This window comes from Fopius arisanus, unplaced genomic scaffold (assembly GCF_000806365.1).
Source record: "Fopius arisanus strain USDA-PBARC FA_bdor unplaced genomic scaffold, ASM80636v1 scaffold00014, whole genome shotgun sequence".
Classification (NCBI taxonomy): domain Eukaryota; kingdom Metazoa; phylum Arthropoda; class Insecta; order Hymenoptera; family Braconidae; genus Fopius; species Fopius arisanus.
Window position 1 is genome coordinate 1,286,892 of NW_011887753.1, and position 15,600 is coordinate 1,302,491.

General features: G+C 40.4%; 4 protein-coding genes across 7 annotated transcripts; 3 read left to right on the forward strand and 1 right to left on the reverse strand.

Annotated features, from left to right (window-relative positions):
• The first annotated feature begins 1,107 nt into the window (after window positions 1–1,107).
• Window positions 1,108–8,240, forward strand: POSH (Plenty of SH3s). 3 transcript variants are annotated; one of them, XM_011299450.1, is made up of 7 exons: window positions 1,108–2,817; window positions 2,910–4,077; window positions 4,257–4,426; window positions 4,503–4,654; window positions 4,952–5,116; window positions 5,308–5,421; window positions 5,487–8,240. In XM_011299450.1, the coding sequence occupies exons 1-7, from the start codon at window positions 2,146–2,148 to the stop codon at window positions 5,668–5,670; spliced, it is 2,625 nt and encodes an 874-aa protein (XP_011297752.1). In that variant the 5' UTR covers window positions 1,108–2,145; the 3' UTR covers window positions 5,671–8,240. The 3 variants fall into 3 exon arrangements, with proteins under 3 accessions (XP_011297752.1, XP_011297753.1, XP_011297754.1); XM_011299451.1 differs by having other exon boundaries at window positions 4,257–4,420; XM_011299452.1 differs by lacking the exon at window positions 4,952–5,116.
• A 919-nt stretch (window positions 8,241–9,159) lies between these two features.
• Window positions 9,160–11,734, forward strand: l(2)k09913 (lethal (2) k09913). Of its 2 annotated transcripts, none has more exons than XM_011299453.1 (3): window positions 9,160–9,328; window positions 10,443–11,272; window positions 11,359–11,734. In XM_011299453.1, the coding sequence occupies exons 2-3, from the start codon at window positions 10,463–10,465 to the stop codon at window positions 11,497–11,499; spliced, it is 951 nt and encodes a 316-aa protein (XP_011297755.1). In that variant the 5' UTR covers window positions 9,160–9,328; window positions 10,443–10,462; the 3' UTR covers window positions 11,500–11,734. The 2 variants fall into 2 exon arrangements, with proteins under 2 accessions (XP_011297755.1, XP_011297756.1); XM_011299454.1 differs by lacking the exon at window positions 9,160–9,328 and adding an exon at window positions 9,376–9,857.
• A 314-nt stretch (window positions 11,735–12,048) lies between these two features.
• Window positions 12,049–13,834, reverse strand: Dbp45A (putative ATP-dependent RNA helicase Dbp45A). The gene is made up of 3 exons (XM_011299455.1): window positions 12,908–13,834; window positions 12,377–12,732; window positions 12,049–12,298 (listed from the first exon to the last, which is right to left on the reverse strand). The coding sequence occupies exons 1-3, from the start codon at window positions 13,690–13,692 to the stop codon at window positions 12,051–12,053; spliced, it is 1,389 nt and encodes a 462-aa protein (XP_011297757.1). The 5' UTR covers window positions 13,693–13,834; the 3' UTR covers window positions 12,049–12,050.
• A 22-nt stretch (window positions 13,835–13,856) lies between these two features.
• On the forward strand, window positions 13,857–15,600 carry CSN5 (COP9 signalosome subunit 5). Its single transcript, XM_011299456.1, has 3 exons — window positions 13,857–14,102; window positions 14,196–14,796; window positions 14,926–15,600. The coding sequence occupies exons 2-3, from the start codon at window positions 14,215–14,217 to the stop codon at window positions 15,373–15,375; spliced, it is 1,032 nt and encodes a 343-aa protein (XP_011297758.1). The 5' UTR covers window positions 13,857–14,102; window positions 14,196–14,214; the 3' UTR covers window positions 15,376–15,600.

A 15,600-nucleotide genomic window follows, 5' to 3' on the forward strand; every position in this document is an offset into this window, starting at 1 on the left:
CGGATTTCCATCTGGAGTTTGCAAAGCCCAGGGATTTCAGTCGATCTTGAAAACTCCTTGGGCTATTTTCAATATCAATTCAGCTATGGATATCGGCTCTCAACGGAAGTACTGATAACTGGGTCGAATATTCATGTCTCTATCATCTTGATTGGGTGATTAATTGATTCGTTGAATGAGTTGGATTTTTTTTTTGGGAGAAAAAATGAAAACTTTTTTGATGATTTATCAGAAAATTTATAACAAACGGCGATAATTCACGCGGCACTTGATTTTTATTCAAAAAAATTATGAATATGATTATTGATTCGATTTTAATTCAAATCAATTATTGCAGTAATTATGAAAAATCAATTAGAAAAAATTATTTTTTAAATAATTCGATTGGGGGATTCGATGAAAAAACATTTCTGAATATTAAAGGCCGATAGAAGAACTGCATAATTCGATGTGTCCCTTTAACTAGGTATTGTCAACACTTGAAACTTTTATCTCAATATTTGTATTTTTTTTTTTTTTTGAATGCTCGAGTTAATCCAATTATAAGGGTCGATTCCGAGAAAAAAAATTCCAAGAAATTCGAGACACTCATTGAGAACTAGCGAATATATTCTTACGAGAAAAAGAATGACCTCTAAAACAGAGTGAGCGATTCCAGGAAAAAAAATTCTCGAGAATTAAATACCCATAGAAGAGTTGTGACCTAATTCGATTTGTCCTCCAAATAGGAAACGTAAACACTCAAAACTTTTATCTCAACATTGGTATGTTATTGTTTTGAATTCTTCGGGTAATCCAATTATAAGGGTCGATTCCGAGAAAAATAAATGTCCAGAAAATCGAGACACTCACTGAAAACACCCAACTATTTTATTTACTCCAAAAAGAATTACCTCCGAAATAGAGGGAAATAGCAAAAAAAAAATTCTCGAGAATGAAATGCCGACAGAAGAGTTGAACATTAAATTTAATTTATAAAAATTAAATTTGTCTGCAATTGAGTACCAAAAAAACTCGACACTTCTCTCAACATTCCGATTTTTTTTTTAGCTCTGGTTAATCTAATTTAATAACAAAAAGACACACAATAATATAATTATATAATAATATAATAATATAATAATATAATAGTATAATAATATAATAATGTAATCATAAAATTGATAAAATTGATGACCAATTTTAACCCAATGAATGTACAAATAAAAATGTTCATACTCCAATCGTCCTAACGATGCACAATCGATTGCACTAGATCATTCCCCTAATTAGTGCACCTTGTTGGGTGCACCTGGAGAGACGAAGAGGCCATTGATTAATGAGGTTTGTCGTCAGTTGTAAACCACCGAGCACTGGGCCACCAATAGCAGCCTCTCCATAAACCCCTGGCAACTGCATGCGTGTTCATTACAAGGTTTAAAACCCCACAAACACAACCGCGAGAAGTGGGAGAAAAAGTTAAAAAAAAAAAAAGGATCACACAGGGCCGGAAATGGCGGAGCGTGATTGATTCCCCGAGAATGATGTACGTGAACATCATTGGCAAAGATCGGCTAATGACGTCAGTTATTTCACACGTGTGACTGATGCACTCCTCCACAAGTACCTGGAATATGTGATTAACCAAGTGTCCAAGATTTTCACTGATAAATTGGCAGTGAGTCTAGTGCATTGCCATCGGTGACACACGCACGAGCAAACAAGGCGTTCCTCAGTTGCTCTAGGTGATACTGTCCACTGGTGAACAAACAGAAGATAAATCCACAGGATTATCATCTCGGGTACCAAAAAATGAGAGGTCAACAATTATCAAGGAGTCCAAGTGTCATTCATATCTCGTGGCCAACAGAATTCCTTATTCTTACGAGTGTAACGACCGCCCTCATGTAGCGAAAGTGAATTGTGTGATAGTGCATTCACTATTGTGATTTGACAGACTGAGAATGACATTCAACAATTTTGAGAATTAAATTCTTTCGCGTTATTGGAGTAATTGGAATAATCCTGAGAGTACGAGGATGGTTGATTAATAGTGGATACCATTAGAGTTTTTCGGGTCCCGAGGGAAGTCGAGGTTTGTTTAAGGCCTTTGAAGATGGTAGTGTAATTTCCAGAGAGGATAACGACAATAAAACCTTGAGGAAGATGGACGAGTGCATGTTGAATGACCTTTTGGAGTGCTCTGTCTGCCTCGAGAGACTGGACACCTCCAGCAAAGTGTTACCCTGTCAGCACACGTTCTGCAAAAAATGTCTGGAGGAGATAGTGAGCACTCACCGTGAGCTCAGATGCCCGGAGTGTCGTGTCCTGGTGGACGTCAAGGTGGACGATCTGCCCCCGAATGTACTGCTGATGAGAATCCTCGAGGGGATGAGGAATGCCACTCCCAAGAGTGCCAAACCTTACTCGAGAACCCTGAGCACTCCCCAGAGGCTCTTCGGTGGTCATCAGGTATCCCCAGCTGTCAATCCCACACCATCACCCATTGTTTTAGCTGTTGATCCTGCTAGACACGCCAATGCCTCCGCCAAACAGGTTCACCTGCACAATCAGCCTTATGGAAGGGCTATTTATGATTATATCTCCAAAGTACCTGGGGATTTAAGCTTCAAGAAAGGAGAGATCGTTGTTCTCAGAAAGAAGATTGATAATAATTGGTACTTTGGGGAGTGTGGAGCCAATCATGGGGTATTTCCACTCTCCTATGTACAGGTGATGACACCTCTGCCTCCCCACGTGCCTCAGTGCAAAGCTCTCTATGATTTTCGCATGACTAATGACGAGGAGGATGGATGCCTGACCTTCAACAAGGGAGAGGTAAACTGTTAATTTCCTAAATCTCAAATATTATTAACCTTCACGTCTCAATTTATTTCTTCTTCGATCAACTTATCGATGATTTACCCTAGGTGATAAGTGTGATAAGACGAGTGGACGAGAACTGGGCAGAGGGAAAGCTCCTGGACAGAATAGGAATATTTCCCCTGGCATTCGTGGAGTTGAACAGCGTGGCACGTGCCCTGATGAAGCTCTCGACGAATGTCCAGCCAGGGCCATCCCGAGTGGCACCCCCAACCCCTACAAACGAGGAGATAACACCCCTGATCCCCACGGATCACACGAGAAACGTGCAAACCCCGAGGGATAGCAATCCCAGTGTACCAGTGACAGGTGCCCTGGCAGTGTCTGACTCGAGTTCAACGGTGTCATCGGGTGGTAGCTCGACAACGACAACCCCCAACACACCAAACAGTTCAAGCACATCAAGCAGCTCCAGTACAGCGCCAAGCAGTCCCATCAGCCCAGCGACATCACCACCAGCTGTTGGCAGTCGTCACTCAGCGAAACGTCACAGTTTTACAGCCATGAACAGTGGACACCACCAGCATCCTCATCATCGACACTCAGCAGAGATTCTCAGTCCCCCGGTGGATACCAATGGTGGCAGCAACACCTCCACCTCCACCTCCGACGTATTCTCATCACCAATTAATGCCTCTCCAGGGCCTGAACATAACATCAGGCATCGACGCAGTGGCAGCAGTGATCTTGTGCTCTCTCAGCCATCATCAAGCCTCCCAGCATCCAGCAATCTTCCAGCTGCATATATTGCCCTGTATCCTTACAAGCCTCAGAAGGGGGACGAGCTCGAGCTGAGAAAAGGGGGAATTTACATGGTCACTGAGAGATGTCAGGATGGCTGGTTCAAGGGGACGTCCAATAGAACTCAGAAGTGTGGGGTTTTTCCTGGAAATTATGTGGCACCTGCCAAGTGCCAGAGGGGAATATGTCGAGTCACTCCCACCAGTACTCATCAGACTGCCACATTGACCACTGTACAGAGTCCAGGTGACACCAGGGGAACTGTCACGTATACCAAGGGCAAGGGAACTATACAGCAGTCGTATAGCCCTCGATCCCTACCACCACCTGAATTACCACCCAGGGCTGTCAGCCCTTCACCTGCTGTCTCTGCTTCCTGGCATGGGCAGGCTCAGGGTCACAGCCCTTCCAGGGGAAATGAACAGGCCAATCCTCTCGGTAGAAGCCACAGTGCTGTCATGACGTCTAGTGTCGGTGAGTTTTCAGTTATCTTTATCCGTAACGAAGTGATAATTTGACATATGGACACTTCGGTTATTTCTCAATTACTCAGTACTCTGGAATAATTTTTTATGGTTGGCCAGAGTGTAGAACTTTGTCCTTGAAATCAGTGTCAATATTTCAACGTTTCGGTAATTCTGGTGGGATTGCAGCATCTCCAGGGAAGACGATGCTTTCTCCACCCTCCACAGGGACACCAGCCACGAGCTCATCTGACATCAACAGGAGCCCCTCCAATACCCTGAGGATCACCGGTGGCATCACACCACCACCAAACACCTCTGCTGCTGCTGCCTCCATCAAGTCCAATGAAAAAGTAAAGGTCATTGCTCGATATTCATCAGTTTTTGGTTTTAATACGTTCACATGTATTTTAATTCCCTTGATAATTCATTCAGACTAAAGAGAAGAAGGAGAAAGGGGTGTCCCTCATGAGGAGATTGACAAACATAAAAAAATCCAAGTCCCCACCTCCTGCCACTTACTCCATGGATAATCCTGTCTTCGATGATGGGAATTTCGTCACTTCTCTGGATACTGTACACGTTCGGTAAGACCTGGCCTAATTAATGTTTCATTATGCTTTATTACACGATTTATATAGTGATTAATATTCGTTAATTCGCATTGCATTTTGAGTCGTGCATTTGTGTTAGTGTTAATCAGGGAGATTGGGGCAAAATTATTGTACCTTATTAGCCCCAGACTCCTCTGCTCTTTGTTCTGCATTGGTTTTTTTTTTTTCGTCACGCACTACTAACGTTGCTGGCAATAATCCAAGATGACATATCGATGAATAATAACAGAGGATAGGTAAAATAAATGGTAATGAACGAATTGGCATCAGCTCGGGATCCTGTCCGAGTCAATTGCTCCAGGTGGTACCAAACCAGGAAGGAGTCTCACCGAATCATCTCCGAGTGTATCCTGGAACGGTTCAAGGGAGTGTCACAGCATCACAAAGAGTTAAGCACAAGGAACGGCCAGCATTGCCCGTTTCCTTTGTCCAGAGGTTAGTCATTCGCCTGCTGCTTCTAGTCATTTTACATTTATTTCATTTTATTGTTCGTGGAATGGCATGTCACGAGCTTTTGCTCTAATTGCACTGCATGTTGTCGTTGACGTCACGTTTATTCTCCTTCGGGGGAGAATTAATATATTTTCTAAGAGAGATCCAGGGGGTAATGATCTCTCTTTTAACAGGTCCGGAGAGGCGGGATGTGCTGTCGCTGTCTCTGGGAATCACCACAGGAAGAGCAACTCCCTCGACGCAGGCATGGGAAAACAGAGTAAACAACAGACTGCTACTCGCGAGAGGTGAGTTAAAATCCCCAGGAAATAAATGAACAAAATAAATGGAAAAATAATTGTTTATGTTACAGAGAAAGGGTCAATCGTTTTCGTTGCATCGTGCCCTATCCTCCGAACAGTGAATTCGAGCTGGAGCTGCGTGTTGGTGACATTATCTATGTCCACAAAAAGCGTGAGGACGGATGGTACAAGGGGACCCAGCAGCGTACAGGACGCACTGGCCTCTTCCCAGCGAGTTTCGTCGAGGCTTTCTGAGACACGACCAATGGTCGTCTCGTTCTAGAGACATGTATATGAACGACGTACGTCATAGAAGAGACAACCCTTAAGCAATGGAGTGAGTTTGCCGGAACTATTCAATCGAGTGAGTAATTAATTGAGTCAAGTGCCGAACGTTGAGTAGGAGAATTGATAACTGCCATGGCTGGTGAGTGAAGAAATTATTAATAATGTAAGCTGTACGGGTATAATCACTCGTACGCTGAAATCGCGTGCAATTTTAATTACTGCCAGTGGTGATAATTGAGGTGGACATTGTCATGGATCTGGTGATCTGTGGGAGGACCTTTTGAAGCTCAGACGCAGTATCTTGTCGATTCTATGTCGAGTCATTTTTTGATTAATCTGTAATTTAGGAAAAATTGTGTCTTTGTCTTGTGGGTATCATTGAGGAATGTATAAGACTAACTTCATTGAGACTTATAAAAATGCCATTTTTGTACAGTTGTTTTTTAAATCCTGTGTAGTCCATTTTTTTTAGTCCTTTTTATTCATTTTTTATGGATTTTTTGGGTTACAACGTGCAGAGGTCACTGACTATCTCGTCAAATTTCCGAGAAACAATTAATTTCCACGTTAATTAATGGAAAATGTTCATTTACTAAATTATTTAGTAGAAGAAATTCTAGAGATTTGACTCTTTTCATTGCTGTCTATTAGCTTTTACGTGAAATTTAAATCATTGTCTGTTTTTACATTTTTTTTTTACGTTGATTCTGTAAAGAATGAGATTTACTATTTTGAAAAGTTTTTAGACCCTCGGTGATTAATGAATATTGTTTACAATGTTGAATGGACGATCGGTTGTACGTTTTATCTTATGACAATGTCAATGCGTCATCGAGGTGCGTACTGACTGTCCATTTGATGATGCACATATTAATGATAAAGCATATCTCTAATAGCTGGAATACTCTTGTCGAGTCAAGTGAATATAATTTTAACAAAGGCGTGACAAAGCGTACTTAGACTCACAACTACACGTGTGCAAATATTCCATTGAAAAACCCAAAACTTTCTATTAAAAAAAAAATGATTTCCCCTGCAATTCGTTTTATGTGCATCATAAAAAATGCATTTCAATAAAAAAAAATAATTAATTGATAGTCCATTCATGATAATTTATCAATTATGAAACAAATTGATATTTTTATCGATAATTTTCATAGGAAAAATCACAAATATCGATACATGGTCACATAAAGTCTGGGATTTTCTGTCGATTTTTTGCACGCGTGTGATTTTATTTATTTGTTTTTTATGAAGTATACTATGTAGCCAAACTAATGGGACCGATGAGTCCCCTAGAGGAAGAGAATATAATATACATAGGTTGTATCATTGAACAGTCGCATTGATTATTATTCTGGGTGACGACTCAATTGTACCTAAGCTTCGCAGTCATCAATTATTCAGATCCTCTTAATGGACTGAGTGAACAACTAGGTAAAACAAATAGCAAGAATTTTTTCATGGAGGTGAATAAAATTTGAAGAAACGTGTCATAATCGAGACTCCGCGAGTGTTCAATGGCTTGTACTGCGTTTAAATAGGAAAATGTATTAATTGATTAATCACGCATAATTCGAGGATTCATAATTAATAGCGATGTAAATGATAATCGTAAGTGAGAGAGGAAATTGAGTGAAATAATGTAATTTTTTTGTGTTCAGGTACGTTTTCTGGATTCAATTAAACAATAATAATCGAAGAGTTGAGATTAACTGATTCTATTTTACCTTCAGCACGAATTTACTAACGCACAAGCACAATGTCAGAATTTTTTCGCTGGCTTTTTTCAAACTTACGACTCTTCACTCTTTTAAGATGAATATATTTGTAGGTGACGAGTCTTTCACATAAATTATTGGGGAAATTCTTCGATTATTTTTGGATGTTACCACTAAATGGCCGTCATACACCCCCCGGAGATGAGAATAATATTTATACACCCATTTTGTATGACTGTAGATCAGTAAGTCACATTTTACGATAAATAGGGGATAATGGGGTCTTAATCTTAAGCACAAACGATCATTGATTAATTGTGGTGAACGATTTTTACGAGCTTCATCCCCACAACGATTGGCTCACCAGCAATTTATGACTCTAACAAAGAAGTAAAGAGTAACAGATCGACTTGGCTGGTAGTTAAATTTTTTATGCAAAAATATTACTTGTCATTTGATCGATCAGTTAAATCGATACTGTTTACCTTTTTGCTGCTAAATTTATCGAGTCGCGATTGAGTCACATAATGACGTCCAATTTATTTATTCTAGCGAAGTAGTGGGTAGTCGAGGAACCAAACTGTAATGCATTTTAATTATTCAGACGATCTTTTATCAACCGTGGGCGAATTTATTCAGATGCATACCATACGAAAATCAAGAGAATTTCAAGAGGAAACGTGTCAATTCTCTCTCATGACATTTCACCTGTTTATTATTCCTCTTAGATACTGGGAGAGTATCATAAATACTTTACTCCAATCGTTTTTACATATTCAATTTCAAAAACATCACGAAATTATTTATCTCGACGAACGATAAGAAAATAATAAACAGGTGACAGAGAAATTGTGCGTTTCCATTATTATGTCATGCTCAGAGGAATAATTGGAGTGATAAGAACACCGATAAGATGTGCCCATGTGCAAACAATGAGAACAATTATTATGTAATTAAAAATAAAAAGGGGAAGAAGCGGAATCTCTTGATGTTGTGCCCATGCGTAATTTACATACGTAGTATTCTCTAATATATTTCATTAAACAGGAAAATGTAATAAAGGTGAAGAGAATATGAGTGAAGTCGTATTGTTGGTGTTTTATTTATCCCTCAATATTTTTAATAATTCATTATGTCTGTCCATGTTTATTCATTCCATTTATCGACTGATGTAGAATAATTCTAATCATCCAAATCATTTGCATTAGTCAATTAGTCTTTATCTAGAAAAATTGTGGAGCTAAAAATATTTTTCCCTTTCTCGCTCTAGTGCTAAATACCTAATCAATAGTTACTCGCAATAATTGAGAATAATCACGCGATCATTCAAAATGATAAGTCACGAATGATTATCATCATCACGCGATACAGTAATTATCAAATTGTCCTCGAGCTGCTTCTAAAATTCCACTGAAAAAAAAAAAACTCCAATGATTCTCCAATATTGCTCATTGGTACTTCCGGTCTGGGTTGCAGAGAGAAAAATTTAATCGCTTGACCATCGCCTCATGCAAAGGCCACAACTTTGTACATTATGTGATAAAATTTATGCGTCGTTTTTTTTTTCTTGGAATAAAAGTTCAATTTCCCGCGTACCAAAGACGATCGCCAATACCTGGGATCGTGGGGAATAATTTCAGCGGTTTTTTTTTTTCGTGTCAGGTGTTTTGCGGTGGAAAATCGAACGGCTTTTCAGACGAATGATTTTACTGGGACTGTATGTCGTGCTTCTCTCTCTCTTGTACGTACGATGTGTGTCAGTATGTGTTGAGTGTAAAAAGCACTTGGCAGTTTCAGTCGTCAACCCATCGCGAGTGTCGAAACACATGCGGTGATTTCGACAAGACGACCACATCATTTTTCCAATCCAGAATCAGCCAGTTCTGTTTTTACAGTTCGTGCCGGTCAGTAATTATCATCAGTTCAATAAATTGAAGTAAATTAATGAAGTCATTCATAAATTTGTCATTGAGGGTTGTTGAGGAGTTGTTTCCACTGGGTGCCAATCGATTTGGACTTTGAATCACAAATTCCATGACCACATGAAAGTTCTACCGAATCTTCACGAGGGCATAATTTTTTAATTTTTCATTCGCGGAATTTCCGAGGTTAATCCCAACATCTCATCTACAACGTTCCATTTTGATAATGAGTGATTAACTCTCAGGGTGAATTTCTGCGAAAGTTATAATTCAGGAGTAATTAGTTGTTCTTGATGGTTTTATGAGGTTTTAGTATGAGTTTCGGGGATAATTATTTAATTCGTTATCCACCAAGTTTTAATTGTCCTCAGATTAATCGAGTTGATGTTGAGTTGGTGGTGAGTGTCGGTGGGAAGAGCAGCTGACGGAGTTATATTTGGTCCAATCAATTTTCATTCAACTCCCAGTGGAAATAGCCTCAGGAGACTTCCAAAGAGAATAATAAATCAGAGTAATAATAATTTCAAATAACCCACCCCTTTCTAAAAAAAAGTATCGAATATCCTGAAGCAAAAGATTTACTCAATAATCAAAATGAATAATTACCAGTAATTACTGTTCTTTGTCAGTAATTTCATGTGGGTTTTTCATTGATGAGTATTTTTATTCTATTTTGACATCTCTGAATGGAGTGTGATGTGGAGATGAAAGCCACGGAATTTTTTCCAGAGATTTTCCAGAGGTCATTCTGCAGGAATTCCTCTAATTCTCTCGTATTTGCGATTCGATTGAATTCACGAATCTGGATGTGAGGTCGATTATAACTTTGTGACACTGTTTTTTATTTCTTTGCTATTTTTGGACTCACTTCTTTGTCGGTTGACGCAGGTCAGGGGGAAGTTGGGGAGTGCAACGCGGAAGTAATTACGTTTGTGGGGATTTACCGTTCGTACGCGGGAAACATTTGACGGAAAACAGTTGGTATGTCGTTAACAGGAGCTGTAGCCTATGGGGACGACGAATACTCAAGGATGAACCTCGACGATTCATTCATATATTCAAATACTCAAAAGTGATTGATTTCTCTGATTTGCAGTTGTCCTATCTCAAAGTGAAATGTCACTACTCCGGAATTTTGTGGTGACCCTGGCTCGCAGCCGATTAACTGCCCTCAGACAATCGTCTCTCCGTGGAAGAAAGCAGAATTTGCTGATGGGTTTCGTAGCCTGTCGGCTGATATCGACCCACCACGTCACCAAGAACATGGAGCTCATCACAACGGACTCGAAACCACCAACACTGGACAAGCTAAATGACAAACCGAGGGATAAACCACTTCTGGTATTCCTCTCGTGGCTGATGGCTCAGCCAAAACACGTGAAGAAATACACCCAATTGTACCTGGAGCAGGGCTTCGACGTTGTCCACGTGAGCTCCACCCCCTGGCAAATGATGTGGCCAGTCAAAGGCACAAGACCTGTCGCCTACGATCTGCTCTCCTTCCTCGAGCAGAACTCCATGAACTACCAGCAGGTGATGATCCACGGTTTTTCCGTTGGTGGATATATGTGGGGAGAGTTGCTGACGTACGTCCATCAGGATCGTAAGAGATACGATCCCGTTATGGAGAGAATTGTCGGCCAGGTATGGGACAGCGCTGTGGATGTCAGTGAAATGTGCATTGGGATACCTAGAGCTGTCTTCAAGAATAATGCAGTCATGCAGAAATTCCTTGAGAAATACCTAGAGTATCACCTGAAGACATTCTACAATCAGGCGACGCAGTACTACATCAGATCGAGTCAGATGTTCCACACGAATTTAGTCCAGGCACCAGCTCTCTTTCTCGTCAGCAATACCGACACTGTTGGCACTGTCGAAAGCAATATGAGGGTTCGAGACTCCTGGGAGTCCATGGGAACACCTGTGAGTATTTATCTCACCTGGGGAATTAATTCTCTACAAGATTTAATAATGTAATTAATTGATCATTTATTTCTACTAATTTTCAGACGTACGTAAAGATCTTCGACAAATCACCGCATGTTGGACACTTCAGGAAATATCCGAAGGAATACACCCACGAGCTCTACACATTCCTCAATATGCTGAAAATGATCAAGAACGAGGATAAGCTTCGCGCTCGTATGTAGGATTTACAAGGTCGCCATGAGCCCTCGCAATTCGATATGAAATGAATTGCAGATGTCATTCTTGAATTTTGATGACTACTTGAAAGGGAACACGAGTGTTGGATAAACAATCAAGTGCCTTTTGCTGCCACTGCGTCTCGAATCCTCTCTTCTCGTTAATTAAACGTATTTTATTCTCTCAATCTATTGGTGAATGCAAAAATCAGACGAGATATATCGGATCCCATTTATTATTAAATAATACGATCAGTAATGATATTATCAGTGGAATAAATCTCCGTAGATCTAATTCTTTTATATTGATCCTCATATTTCTCGTATAATTTCTGTATTCAACAGCAAGTGAGGGACACACTATTCACTGATGTTTAATCAATCGCATTCAGTTGACAGAATGTCATTCAATTGATGCAGTCAGTTGCATTAATGAATCAGATATAGTTTTTTTCATTACTCGTTTGGGAAGCAAATAATTTTTCTACTGTGATGTACTGGATATTCAATAAAAATAAAATTGAAATCAATTCGAATGATTTATGATTTATACAGCATTAATTCTCGATTTTCTCTTCCTCTTCGGGTTTATTAATTTCTGATTTTTTCCTCTTCTCTCGTTTCCTCTGCTTCTTCTTCTGTGACGCAAGAAGCTCCTCGATTTCATCCGGGTCTTTCCCCTCAAGAATCCATTTCTTTCGTTTATTAATCATTTTCTTCTCGTAAAAATCAGTCTCATCCAGTTTAATTTCCGCTTCGCGCTTTGTCACTGATATCTGTGTAAATATCGTAACGATTTCTTTATCTGAAATCAATGGAAATACTAATTAAAATAATCAATTCTCATGAGGCTACGAATATATTTGCAGATTGCATCATGTACCATCAACTTTGAACTCAGATAATTTCGTTCCAATGTTCTCTTCGATAGCATGCAGTAGCTTGATGTCGTGAGGGGTGATGAGACTTATGGCCATTCCACCACGTCCCGCCCTGGCTGTCCTACCCACTCGGTGGATGTACTCCTTGGGGACGTTGGGAATTGTGTGGTTGAGGACGAGCTCGACGAAGGGAATGTCCAGTCCTCTGGCAGCCACGTCCGTGGCTATCAGAATTTTCGTGTGATTCGATTTGAATTTATTCAGGGCAGCCAGACGCTCTCTTTGTTTTATCATCGCGTGGAGGGCCACGTTCTCGAAACCCACTTCATTAAGTGTCATCGAGAGCAGCTGACAGGATCTAAAAAATATCACACCATTCATCTACATTCATCTACATTTCTAAAAAAAAAAAAGAATCAATGAATTATTAATTAAAATAAATACGTGACGAATAAAATTAAAAAACTTTAATAATTCATTATTTTTTCTTGGAATTTAATTAAATAATAAATTATTTAAACAATTCCACGTACTTGCAGGTATCAGTGAATACCATAATTGATCCATTATGATTTCCTTCTCTAAACGTCCTGATAACTTCCACCAGGAAGGCGTCCTTGACGTCATTGGGGCACAAGACATACCTCTGATCCAATTCCTTGACGGTGGCAGTGCCAGAATCGTCCTGTGCCTCGTACTCGAATACCTTGTTGGTAGCGATCCTCTTCACCTGCTCGAGAGTGTCAGTTATCGTAGCACTAAACAGCAGTGACTGCTTCTGTTTGGGCAGAGCCTTGAATATCGTGGCTATCTGCTCGTCGAAGTGGCCACCGAGAAGTCTGTCAGCCTCGTCCAACACCAGGAATTTTATCCTGTCGAGGGTGAACGTGTCACAGCTCTCGAGGTGATCTGCAAGACGTCCTGGTGTTGCCACCACCACGTGAGGACGTTTTGCAAGCTCCTGGGCCTGAACCATCATATCCATTCCACCTACCACCACGCATCTCTTCAGGTTTATTGCGTTACCTATCGCTGAAAATTGTTCAGCTATCTGAAATGCCAGCTCTCGAGTTGGCGTGAGGACCAGTGCAAAAATTCCGTAAGGATCTTCGCACAATTTTTGGAGAATGGGCAATGCGAAAGCCAGTGTTTTTCCACTACCGGTTTTAGCACATCCAATGCAATCATCACCGGATAAAATTCTTGGGATGCAATTCTGCTGGATTGGTGTGGGTTTTTTTACTCCTATTGTTGCTAGCTGCTTTATTATCCAAGAGTTGAGCTTCAAATCCTCGAAACTCTGGAATTCTCCACTCATAATGATTTACTCACTCATCAAAACACAAAGTAACACAAAATTTTTATTGAAATTGTTTATAAACTTTGGACTGATAGATCCACGTGGTGAGTGGAACGTTGCACTCCATCGATCAATAATTCCGAGGTTATGCTGGTCTTCAAGGAATCAGCTGATTGAAGAGAGCGGAGTGTTTACACGAACTGTCGTAAAAAGTCGTTCTCAGTGATTATCAGTCACAACTATAATTGAAAAGCGAATCTGAAACTCTAAAAAACCAACGGAATATTCAAAAAATCTTCGAGATCCACCTGTGCACAAGTTGGGTCTACTGTAGTAGAGAGATAACCTGGGGGAACGAAAATAAACGACAGGAAAATAGAAAACATTTGATCAGAGGTTAGGTCGTGATATTCCTTTGTTCCTAAAAGGTAGACCAATCAATTATTTTCTCATAAAATCCCAGTTATTGAATCGTATTAAATTAATCGAGAGTTAATAAGTCGCGATTTAATTGAATTCAGATATCCCGGAATCGATAAAATGGCCGGTTCGTCAAAGGAAGAGCCAACGATTGCCCAGAGGATGTGGGAGATGACCAACGACGTCGAGACGATATCATCAGTCGACGAGATATACAGATACGATCACCAGGAGCAGCAGAGTATTTTAGCAGCAAAACCATGGGAGAAAGATCCTCACTTCTTCAAGGATATAAAAATTTCAGCCCTGGCCCTCTTGAAGATGGTGATGCACGCTCGTTCAGGTGGAACACTGGAGATAATGGGTCTTCTCCTGGGGAAAGTCACGGCCAACACGATGATCGTGATGGATTCATTCGCTCTTCCTGTCGAGGGAACTGAAACACGTGTTAATGCCCATGAACAGGCGTACGAGTACATTCCAGCGTACATTGAGGCAGCAAAACAAGTTGGCAGACTGGAAAATGCCATCGGCTGGTACCACAGCCACCCTGGTTATGGCTGCTGGCTCTCTGGAATCGATGTCTCCACGCAGACCAACAATCAGACGTTCCAGGATCCCTTCGTTGCAATCGTCATTGACCCCGTGAGAACCATTTCAGCTGGAAAAGTCTGTCTGGGAGCTTTCAGAACTTATCCAAAGGTGAAAATCAGAATATTTCTGCCGAATTAATTGTTTTGGAGATATTCAATAATTTATTTATGATTTTTTTTTATAGAAACTGATTTTTTAGCCTATTTATTCGTTTTTATTTGTTGTTCGCTCTTCCAGGGATATAAACCAGCCAATGAAGAGCCCTCGGAGTATCAAACAATTCCCCTCAATAAAATCGAGGACTTCGGAGTTCACTGCAAGCAGTATTACCCCCTGGAGGTCTCGTACTTCAAGTCCTCCTTGGACAAACGCATACTGGAGTCCCTCTGGAACAAGTACTGGGTCAACACTCTCAGCTCATCGAGTCTCCTGACGAATGCTGATTACACTACGGGACAGATCTTCGACCTGGCTGACAAACTCGAGCAGTCAGAGTCAGTTGTGGCTCGCAGCAGTCATGGTTTTCTCATTGCTGCTGAGTCTCAGGACACCAAGACAGAGGATAAACTCACGAAAGCCACCAGAGACAGCTGCAAAACAACTATCGAGGTCATCCAAGGCCTCATGACCCAGATCATAAAAAACAAACTGTTTAATCAGATTGGCTCCATTCGAATGGAGACATAATTTTTTTGCATATTTTTGTATTAAATCTGAAGATGAGACACTCTCCGGACTCATAGCAAATGTCCAACGAATTGGTTATTATCTACGAAATTTTTTAATTATCAATGGTATTCAGTAACTTGTAATGAATGACCTTGACAGTAAATAAATTTCATGGGCAGTATCAAAATGTTATTAACAGTGTGCAGGGAAAAATTTTCTGCTGGATGCAAATAAATCGATAAT

What these genes read in the sequence shown, in the direction of transcription:
- Dbp45A (XM_011299455.1), bottom strand. Translation starts at nt 13,692, where the DNA reads ATGAGTGGAGAATTCCAGAGTTTCGAGGATTTGAAGCTCAACTCTTGG. An exon ending in GTATTCACTGATACCTGCAA is followed by an intron (nt 12,733 to 12,907) that starts GTACGTGGAATT and finishes GATATTTTTTAG; the next exon opens with ATCCTGTCAGCTGCTCTCGA. An exon ending in ATCTGAGTTCAAAGTTGATG is followed by an intron (nt 12,299 to 12,376) that starts GTACATGATGCA and finishes CATTGATTTCAG; the next exon opens with ATAAAGAAATCGTTACGATA.
- POSH (XM_011299450.1), top strand. Translation starts at nt 2,146, where the DNA reads ATGGACGAGTGCATGTTGAATGACCTTTTGGAGTGCTCTGTCTGCCTC. An exon ending in TGACCTTCAACAAGGGAGAG is followed by an intron (nt 2,818 to 2,909) that starts GTAAACTGTTAA and finishes GATTTACCCTAG; the next exon opens with GTGATAAGTGTGATAAGACG. An exon ending in TGTCATGACGTCTAGTGTCG is followed by an intron (nt 4,078 to 4,256) that starts GTGAGTTTTCAG and finishes GTGGGATTGCAG; the next exon opens with CATCTCCAGGGAAGACGATG.
- CSN5 (XM_011299456.1), top strand. Translation starts at nt 14,215, where the DNA reads ATGGCCGGTTCGTCAAAGGAAGAGCCAACGATTGCCCAGAGGATGTGG. An exon ending in CTTTCAGAACTTATCCAAAG is followed by an intron (nt 14,797 to 14,925) that starts GTGAAAATCAGA and finishes TCGCTCTTCCAG; the next exon opens with GGATATAAACCAGCCAATGA.